This window comes from Triticum dicoccoides, chromosome 5A (genome assembly GCF_002162155.2).
Source record: "Triticum dicoccoides isolate Atlit2015 ecotype Zavitan chromosome 5A, WEW_v2.0, whole genome shotgun sequence".
Classification (NCBI taxonomy): Eukaryota; Viridiplantae; Streptophyta; class Magnoliopsida; order Poales; family Poaceae; genus Triticum; species Triticum dicoccoides.
The window spans coordinates 332,413,586-332,423,170 of record NC_041388.1 but is presented as its reverse complement, the minus strand read 5'-3'; the positions used below and the strand labels follow the sequence as shown (position 1 = coordinate 332,423,170).

At 47.8% G+C, this 9,585-nt stretch overlaps 2 protein-coding genes across 4 annotated transcripts; one reads left to right on the top strand and one right to left on the bottom strand.

The window, feature by feature from the left end:
- Positions 1–950: 950 nt before the first annotated feature.
- Positions 951–3,987, top strand: LOC119301321 (cytochrome B5-like protein). Of its 3 annotated transcripts, none has more exons than XM_037578274.1 (6): positions 951–1,236; positions 1,326–1,592; positions 1,899–2,026; positions 2,105–2,142; positions 2,409–2,486; positions 2,589–2,827. In XM_037578274.1, exons 3-6 carry the CDS (start codon positions 1,945–1,947, stop codon positions 2,751–2,753), a joined length of 363 nt encoding a protein of 120 aa, XP_037434171.1. In that variant the 5' UTR covers positions 951–1,236; positions 1,326–1,592; positions 1,899–1,944; the 3' UTR covers positions 2,754–2,827. The 3 variants fall into 3 exon arrangements, with proteins under 3 accessions (XP_037434171.1, XP_037434170.1, XP_037434172.1); XM_037578275.1 differs by lacking the exon at positions 1,326–1,592 and adding an exon at positions 3,540–3,987 and having other exon boundaries at positions 960–1,236; positions 2,589–2,680; XM_037578273.1 differs by lacking the exon at positions 1,326–1,592 and having other exon boundaries at positions 953–1,236.
- Positions 3,988–4,323: 336 nt separating this feature from the next.
- On the bottom strand, positions 4,324–6,293 carry LOC119301320 (probable WRKY transcription factor 41). The gene is made up of 3 exons (XM_037578272.1): positions 5,850–6,293; positions 5,603–5,734; positions 4,324–5,220 (listed from the first exon to the last, which is right to left on the bottom strand). Exons 1-3 carry the CDS (start codon positions 6,149–6,151, stop codon positions 4,605–4,607), a joined length of 1,050 nt encoding a protein of 349 aa, XP_037434169.1. The 5' UTR covers positions 6,152–6,293; the 3' UTR covers positions 4,324–4,604.
- Positions 6,294–9,585: the final 3,292 nt, after the last annotated feature.

Here is a 9,585-nt window from a genome sequence, read left to right as displayed (position 1 = left end):
AAATTAAAATTCGGCTAAATTTTGACGAAAATGTCACGAAATAGGACCAAATTCAAGCGGTTTTCATTCAGCTGTACAAATTTAGAAGGCATAAAACTAAAAAAAAACTATGCCGCCGCCGCCACCTCGAGCGTACTGCATGCCGAGGAGGCGGCATAATGCGGTGTAGTCATCGCAGTCATTGTTGTTGTCGTCGTCTTCGTCGTCGCTGCTGCCTCCTTCTTGGATGCCATCGTCCTTGCTGCAGCCCTGTCCTGGGTCACCGAGGCAGACGGGGTTGGATGGCGCCTCCTCGTCACTGTTGTCGAGGATGACGACGTCGTCCTCTTCCCGGCTGCGGCGACAGGCGGCGATCTCCTCAAGGGCACGGCGCTAGCACTCCATTTCCTCTCGGATGTAGTCGTCCCGAGCCCACTCGAGGCCGGTCTCGAGGTCGGCGGCCATGTCGATGTGCTCCTGTTTGACGACGACAGACGGCGTCGCCGGCTCCTTCTTCGGCCTGACTAGGCGAAGATGGGAGCGGGGAGGAGGAGAAGGTTGGCGGCGACGACCCTCGTTTATGACGAGGCTGCCGTTGCGTCTTCTCTTGAGGCTCGGCCTTGACGGTGACGAGCGGCGTCGGGGTGCCGGGGTTCTCGGCGTCGCTGACTTGGCGGGTCCATTAGTTTTTGCGTCAAAATCGTTTCCCCCGGCGCCACTGGACGCCCCCTAGCGCGCCGAATTTGGCCTGAATTCGTCGGCGTCAATTTTGGTCCTAACCGACGAAATTTAGACTTTTGGGAGCGTGACTGAGCTGATTTTTTTGAGCCGGCGATAAAAAGGGGTCTCGAGGGGCCTGTTGGGGGGCCAAGTGAAGATGCTCTTAGTGCTAAATACATCTATTAGAGGGATAAGTTTTTTTGGAGGAAGGGAGTACTACCTGTTTTTACTTTTTTGCCCGTGGAGTTGATAGATCGAAACAACAGACATCTCTCTGTTCGCCTGATCGTCTCCAGCCTATCCGGTACTACAGTCCAGCAGCGCAGAACCAGCATCAACGCCGGCCGCCGGCTCGACATACGGCCAAGGCGCAGTCGACGCACCCCTTTCCTCACCCCTATCCCGCCTAGCCCGTGTTCCTCTCCGTCCCCGGCTGCACCCCTCTCCCCTTCCGCGATCGAGGCCCGTAGGCACCCCTCTGTCCGCCGGATCTCAGGCGACGTCAGCGACGACCAAGGACAGCGGCAGCGCCACAAGGTGAGTCTTTTCCACAGATTAGTTATCTCTTCTCCTGGTTCTCCATCAATCCACCTTCTCCTCTGATTTCTCCCTCTCTTATCCATCAGCCGTGAGAGTAAGAGGGAGAGAAAGGAGGGAGAGAGAGAGAGAGAGAGAGCATCGGGCAAAGGGGAGATTACTGTGAGAAGAGCCTTATAGGGCAAATGGAAAGTGGGGCATTTCGTTTTATCAAATAGCCCGAGTTCGTCAGATCCGCCTATTCGGAATGGAAATACTAGTGAGGAAACTTCGACTTTGAGTATTTAGCGCAGAAGAAATACTGGATTCCTTGATGGAAGCGCCCGGCTTTGGAAGCCTGGGCCTGATCGTCTGAGGTAGGACACGAGATCTGGGTAGATGCAATGATACCATTTTTTAGCTCTTCTGTAGCACACTGCGGCATGGCAGTAGCAAAGGCAGCAAGCAGTCTAGGCCGCAGCTAGCGCCTAGCAGTAGTATTACTCCCTGTCAGTAACCCTGAACAATCTAGACCTAGAAAAGTGAGTTTGTAACACTGTCTCTCTTTCATTTTGCTATTCGGATGATAAAGATTCTGTTCGTGGTATTATTACTTCCTGTCAGTGTTGCCATGTTTGCTGTAATCTTTGGTCAGGGATTGAGGCTGATTTTTTGCTCTGCAGAACACTTCCTCAGTAATACATTGTTCAGTAGTTCCTGAGGTGCACCATGGAAATTATCATCCTCATCTCACTTGTTGTGCTTCTTGTACTGGGAGCACTCTTTGTTATCCCAAGATCCAAAAACAAAGGTAAAAGGGGGGCCTGACTCGTAATCTTAAGCGAAGGCGACTTCACTTTATTGGCGCTGAGTAAATGTTGCAATGCAGGTGAAGGAAAGGATGCACGTTCAGCCGGAAATGGAACGGTGAATTTCATCCTTCGTATTTGAATACTGTAGTTTAACAAGCAACTTTTTCCTGGAATTGCCAGTTACGTTTGTTTATCTGCGCAGACAAGATTGCCGTTGATTAATCCAAAATGCACTTGCTTTAACATGCAGTTTTGTCTTGAACGTATGCCTTTATGCTTTAGAGTGTTGCTTATGGTTGCTAATCTAATGACAAGTTTGCTCTAGGTTAATCCAAAATGCATGGCATTTTCTGTATTTGCTTACTGATATTTCATATTCAGACATCTACGAGCTATTCAAAGAAAGAGGTGTCAACACACAACACAAGGAAGGATTGTTGGATCATAATCAAGGACAAGGTTGGAACAAAACATTCTACTAGTTTACCAACTGCCATCATCTCGCTTTACCATCTAGTTTGAAATTGGGAAATTTATGTTCTCATATTTGCCATGATCCAGGTTTACGATGTAACTCCATACGTGGAGGAACATCCAGGTGGTGATGCCATTCTAAACAATGCTGGTGGCGATTCGACAGAGGGATTTTTCGGGTTTGTAACATCTCATAAATATTGTTTACATCATATCCTGTCAACATTGTTCTTAAATGATGATTCGCGTTGATGTTACTGATGTATCACCTGACTGCTCGGGTGTTCATTTACTGCACCTTTCGAGGTTAAACTTATTGAAGATCATTAGTAATTTAGTGATATTTTTGTATGGATGGTAATTCAGTAAGTGACAGGGTTACACTTATGGATCTTTTTACCCCATTTAAATTTTTGAATGTATATCACATTCACTTATGGATCTTTTTACCCCCATTTAAATTTTTGAATGTATATCACATTTTAAATTGCTTAATTGGCCCAACTTAATAAATGCATATAAAGGGTATTTCTGGTTTCCCAGTTGCAACAGCATGCAAAGGCAATTTTGCTCTCATTCTTCCCTTCCATGATTTGCTGTTGCTCGCATATTCCAAGTTATGGTGCAATGATTTTGTTATCTTGAATAGTGCTCATGTATTTCTTTTGTTACCACTGAAACTGTGTGTGTTATAGTCCTCTAAAAAAACCTTTCTTGGTCCATACCCATGATATCTGAGAACATGTGGATGTTGTTATCCAAAGCAAGACAAAAGATATTTGCACAAGTAAATTAATAGATCTAGATGGTGGATGGTCCAAAGGAGAAAATTAAGTTCAAACAACAACACTGATGTGGATGCTTCTTATCCTGATGGGAACGTTTCTTATTCGCTAGCTTTGTCAAGGAGAGCTACATCTGATTTTCCTACTTCTATTTCTATTCCGTTATACTACTTTTCAGGAGCGCGTGAAGCTCGCACATCATTGTATTAAGAACTGTATTCCACATAACTATACTAACCCGACGCGCTTTCAGCCCGCAGCATGGCACACGAGTCTTCGACATCATCGACGATTTCTGCATCGGCAAATTGGAAGACTGATGATGGGGAGGAGAGGCCGTAAAAGCTCCCAAGTGTGAACCCATGCGCTCGTCTGCAATTTTCTGAAGATGACGACGACGAACGGAACCGTTTCCTAATCGTGATCATGACTGCTCCAGGGCCCCCAGCTGTGTGGTTCTGGTTTCATGTTTGACCTCCTGCTTATTCATACTAGTAGCAGTGTGTGACCCGACCATGGACTATTTCTGTGTCCTGAATGTTTTCCGAGATTTATCTCTTCATTTGAGAAGATACGATTTCTTATACTTATTTATGGAACTTTCTCAGGGCAGACAAGGAACCGGGCCAACTTTTCGTATTGATTCCTTGCATGACAGTGAGAGGCTTTACTCCATTCAAAGAAAGCTTTTGCTCAGTCAAGTTTTCCTCTGGTCTTGCCTCAGCTGTCAAAGAATTTCACACTGTTGGGCTTAAGGGGGCACGTATGAATTTTCATGTGGCTCATGGTGTCCATGCCTGCATGAATTCATCTTGATGAACACAGTAGTAATTAGTAAGAGGTGATCATTCATTTTGCTGGCTTTTTTGTGAGATCGTGCAAGACAAGCGTAACAAAAGTGTTCGTTTTATTTCGTGTTACAACTGATTACTCCTTTTTAACTTCTATATAATAGAGTGGCATTCTATGTCCAATATCTCTATCGAAATTACAGTTACTGTCTTACTGATTCCCAAGAGATGGTGAATTGTACGAGATGCAGAACACCAATGACAGATTTTTATTTTCCTTGACATAACAATATAATACAATGAAACGCCCTGGTGGCAAAAAGGAAATGGGGAAAAAAGAATGGGGGTGAAGGAGGGGGAGCACTAATCTTATGTCCTAAATTTTAAACTTGAACTGAGGAAGAACTGGCGTGTTCTTCCCTCCTCTGTCTCTCAGAGGGTGGTCAGTCACCTCCAGCTGCTTCTCTAATCTCTACCACTGCTCATCTTCTCTGTTTCTTTGTTTGCGTTCTCTCTTTGCAAACATCTCATGCGAAGAAGGCAGAAATATCGAAGTTGTCAACGTCCTCGTCGAGGATGTTAACGTCCAAGGCAGAGTCGTCGAAGCCCCAGTAGGAGAAGGCGGCCTCCTCCGTGTCGGCCGGCGGCATGCTCGTCGCCTCCACGAGCGCAGACACCATTGTTTGGAGCTCGGACTGCGCATGGAACGGGGTCATGCACATGTGGTTCGATCCCGAGGTCGCCGGCGAGGGTTCGAGCGACGTGGGCATCGACACGAAGCAGTTCTCCGGCGTCGACGGCGTGGAGAACGGGTGGTGCTGCTGCTCCGGCGGCGTCATGCCGCTCACGGCCGGCGAGGAGAAGCTGAAGGGCGTGGTGGCGCTCCAGCCCTGCGCTCCCGCCGCCGTGAGCCCCTCCGTCTTCACCGTCAGGTTCGAGCTCAGGCTCTGCAGAAGGCTTTCCGCGTCCGGGTTCTTGCCGGCCGGCTGCACCATGCCCGCCGCCGCCGCCGCCGTCTTGTGAACGCAGGTGTGCTCGCCGTGGTAGATCACGTCGAAGAGCGCCGGGTCGTCGTCGGCGCGCTGCACCTGCTTCGTCGCCGCGCATCCCTGGGTCTTCTGGTACGTGCAACGGTAGTATGCCCTGCAAAATTGTGCACGATCCAGGTCAGGCACGGCGCAAAAAAGAACACCATGGCGGCACGTCCAGTTCTCAGCCCTGAACTCTTTTCCTTTTCTCAGAAAAGTTTGCGATTCTGAAGCCAGAACAAAATTACTACTAGCGCAAAGTACTATCATCACGCCATCACTCGTCCAATAGGAGCAGCTCCTTTCGGAACATATCCAACCGGACGCCGTGCGCTCGCTACCCTATTCCTATCTGACATGTGGACGCCATGAATTCGGGAACAGTGTTCCAAATCCAAAGGAGAGATCTCCATGATTGCGTTGCCACTTCGGAAAACAGGTGCGGATTACTATTTGAAATGAGAGATGAACTTTGGCCGAAATGCGGCGAGACCAACCTCGGGTGCTGGGCTCCGAGGATCTCCTTCTGGCCGTACTTCCTCCAGCTGCGGCCGTCGTCGACCGGGGCGTCCGCCCCTTCTCCGGCCGAGCTCACCCTGATCTGACGCCCCCCTTTCTCCGACGTCTTCCTGCGAATCCAAGAACAAACCAATCACTCAATAATCCAGCAAAAGAAAGAAAGAAAGATTATGATTGATGAATCCTGAAACAATTTCTCTGCAGCTGCAAGGGGTTTTGGCTCACCTCTTCTTGTTGGGCTTGAAGGGCGTGTTGGAGACGCCGCTGAGGGGGCTGGGCGTGGCGGAGAGCGGCGGCGAGTCGAGGCCGGCGCCGGCGGCCGAGCGCTTGGGGCCGTTGAAGTGGCCGGACCTGATCATGCCGATGGACCGCTCGGTGACGGCGAAGATCTGCTGGGCGAGCAGCTTGCAGAGGTCGGGCGAGCCCCCCAGGTGCACGTCCAGCTGCTTCACCAGCTCCTTGATGTGGCTCAGCTCCGTCACCACCAGGCCGCTCCCTCCTCCATTGCCCTCATGCACGGCCTCCATCTCTCTCTGCTCGGAGCTTCTTTCTCGCCGGTGTAGGATTCCTCTCCGATTTCTCAGAGCAAATGCAAGATCGGAAGGGTGTGTGTGAGTGTGTGCGTGTGTGCGTGTGGAGAGAGCGGAGGAGAGGCGAAATGAGGATGTGATCGGGGAGAAGGGAGGAGGTGTATTTAATGGGGGGAGGAACCGCGTCCGGGAGCAGAAACAAGAGGACAGTGACCGCGGCGAGCTTAGTAGTGAGTGATCTGATTGGCCAGTGGCATGCCCAGCCGGGCCGGAGTTAATGGATTCCTAGATAGACGGTTGCTAGCAAAGCCCGGGCCCTGCAGGAGCTTGGACAATGGACAATGGTTTATTAGTTTGGGCCAACTGCACCTGCACCACAGCAGCAAAAATGTTGAATAGCAAAAGAAATTTCCCTTTGGCTTTGTTTTCACAGTAGAGTCAGGGATTTTCATAGATACTAGTATTTCAGAGAAATTTAATTCATGACTGGAATCTTTCCTGGGGGAGGCGGGAAACCACCCAATTTTCTTATGGATAACAGAGGAGTAATCCCCCAAATTTATATGCACTGCCCCAAGGATTTCCAACAAGAGGTGGTGCCATGCAACATTTTCTCTCTGCCTTCCATCCCATGGACTGTCTTTCTCTTAAATTTTCTGTAAAATTCTCATATAGAATCTTACGGGCTATATTCATGCTTTCGTGTGTTTTAGTGTTCTAAAAACCGCAAAGCCACGACATCATCAAAAGGAAATAAGAATGGGACAGGCAATTCAATCTCGAGACCTATTGGCTATACACGCGTTTGGATTCTTCTTCTTAATAGCAACGGCAGACGTTGTTGATGCCCGGCTTTCCGAAACAAGACGGCGCGCCTTGTGAAAAGCCCCGACTTCATGTTGCAAACCACGGCGGCTACATGCATGACTGTACATGGATGGACGCGTACGCATGCATACATGTCTTCTTTCCTTTGCCACTCCTAGAGGCCACATACATGCAAAGTAAGTCGCCGTGATAGGCTGATAGGCACCCATACACGCTCAAGGCAGGCATATGTGGCGTGGTGGCCTTGTCTTGTTCATACCGGGGATATGATGGGCCGAATGGTGCATGGCATGGACGCATGCATGCAAGGTTGGTTCCAACCGTCGCTTTCCCGCGCGCTCGGCGATGCTTCTTCTTTTTTTTTTGAAGGCTCGGCGATCAGCCAGGGAAACCGACACTTTTGGTTGTGAATTTGTGATCTTGTGGCGAGACCGTGAGCCCGCTTTTTCCCTCAGTTCCACACTGACAGCAATGCCGTCGATGATGCGGCTGATATCTCAACAAGATCAGCCAGGGAAAATATGCATGGCAGCTGATATCTCTTCTTCCAGCAGTATATTCTGTCTCTTTTACACCAGCTGTTTTCTCTGGCACTGCTACGTTCATGGTAGTACATACTACATAGTATATCTTCGATCGGATGTTGAGAGTTTGTTCCCAGCGTGCAGAGGGTAGGTAAAATCCACTTTCCTTTGGGAACGGAATATCGAGAGGGTCTTAATTAAGTTGTTTCCTACGACTCCTTGACAGCACCCCACTACGCTCCACCCTGACTCACTGATCAATGTCATGTTGGTACAAAATCTTGTAGTATTACTGGTCTTATACAGTGATTTCATATGATTCCTTACTAATAAAGTCGTTTCATGTGACTTCTTGCCAACCCCTCCGGGTGTTGAAGATATTCACGGATGGCTGTTAGGCCGGCGCATATAAGAGTTGTTGCTAGTTTGTTATAGAGCAAAGATAGCTTTGTATTCTGTTAAGATCATCTCTATCTCCTCCATCCGTTGTACTCCAAGAATTGTATGCGCAACATGGGATAATACCATGCGGCCCTCTGGCGAGAGGGTAGAACGCTTCCATAACAAATTCTATATCCAGTACACCGGTAATAAATAGTGATTGTCTGTTACAGTATGTGTGTATGTGCCGGTGTTAATCAGGAAATGTTGCTACTAAAAGCCCATTCGGAGGCTCTCCACTCCACGACTCCCTCCCGGAGCGGCCGGAGCCATAGTTGAAAATTATGGAATGGGCAAAGAGGTACTCCGCAGATCCTTGTATTCTGCGGAGCTGGGGCAGTGCCGAACAGGGCCTAAGCTTGAATGTAACAACCCCATCATCATCTTCATCTCCTAACGGGTCGAACGCGATTGGCTTGGCAAGTATAGGCATCCACAACAATCTTAGGCCAGACAGGGGAAGGAGAGAGAGATGTGGAATATTAAGCTCAGTGGCCGATGATGCTGACCAATTCAATGTTGCCCCTTTGCATGCCTGAACCAGGAACCGCATTAGCAGTTGCTCCTACAATCATATACAGTACTATATATCGATCCAGTGGGCGATATCTTTATAGAGACGGAAACCATAAAGGACTACCGGAACCACGGATTAATATTGTAATCTAAGAGTTATTGTTAGCCATGGGGATCGGATTAATATCTTCATCTAAAAAATGCGTTGTTTCTTCATATAGGTCTACATACATATAAATATTCTTATGTTGCTTTTGATACTGTAATCTTGAACCATGTTATGCTATGTGGTCCTGTGCGTTCAAGCATTTCTTCCGCCGTTATTCAGGTCCGATCCCTTGAGGTCTTTTTAGATCTAGCTTGAATTCATTAATCTGCATTATCTTAATTTTGTCGCATATTCTTCAATGGAAGCAGTGCTTCCGAGCGCGCGTAGGCTAATTAATTCCTTCCTGCATAATGGAAATTAGCACTGTTACTAACAAGATCAGTTCTTGGAAGCGTGTACCAAGCTCATATGGGTCATTAAAATGGTCTATGTCTATATATTCTGTCTCTTTTACAATACACCTGCTGTTTTCACTGGCTGGCAGCGCTACGTTCATGAATGGTATTATATTCGAACGTTGAGAATTTGAGGATAGGTAAATCTACCTACGTTCTGAAAGGAATATCGACATGGTCTTAATTAAGTTGTTTCGTATGACTCTTTGACAGCACTCCACTACACCACACTCCACTCTTTTTCTCTTTTTTCTTTTTGCGGGGCACTACACTCCACTCCGATCAGTGTGATGTTCCTACACGTAATCTTGTATTACTGGTCTTATATGGTGATTTCATATGACTTTTTCACACATATGATTTCAATAATATGACTCCTTCACAACTCCTCGGGTACACTGATGAATGGTATGTACTCCAGTAATTATCTGTTCTATTTCTATTACTTACGACAGTGTTAATCAATAAAATGGTGCTCCTGAGCTTGAATGTAACAATCCCATCCATCATCTCCTAACGGGTCGGTCGAACATAATTGGTGAGTGGTAGCCATCAACCCGCTCACATGGCCCGCCAACGCCGCAACAATCTTAGGCCAGGGAGGAGAAGGAGATGTGG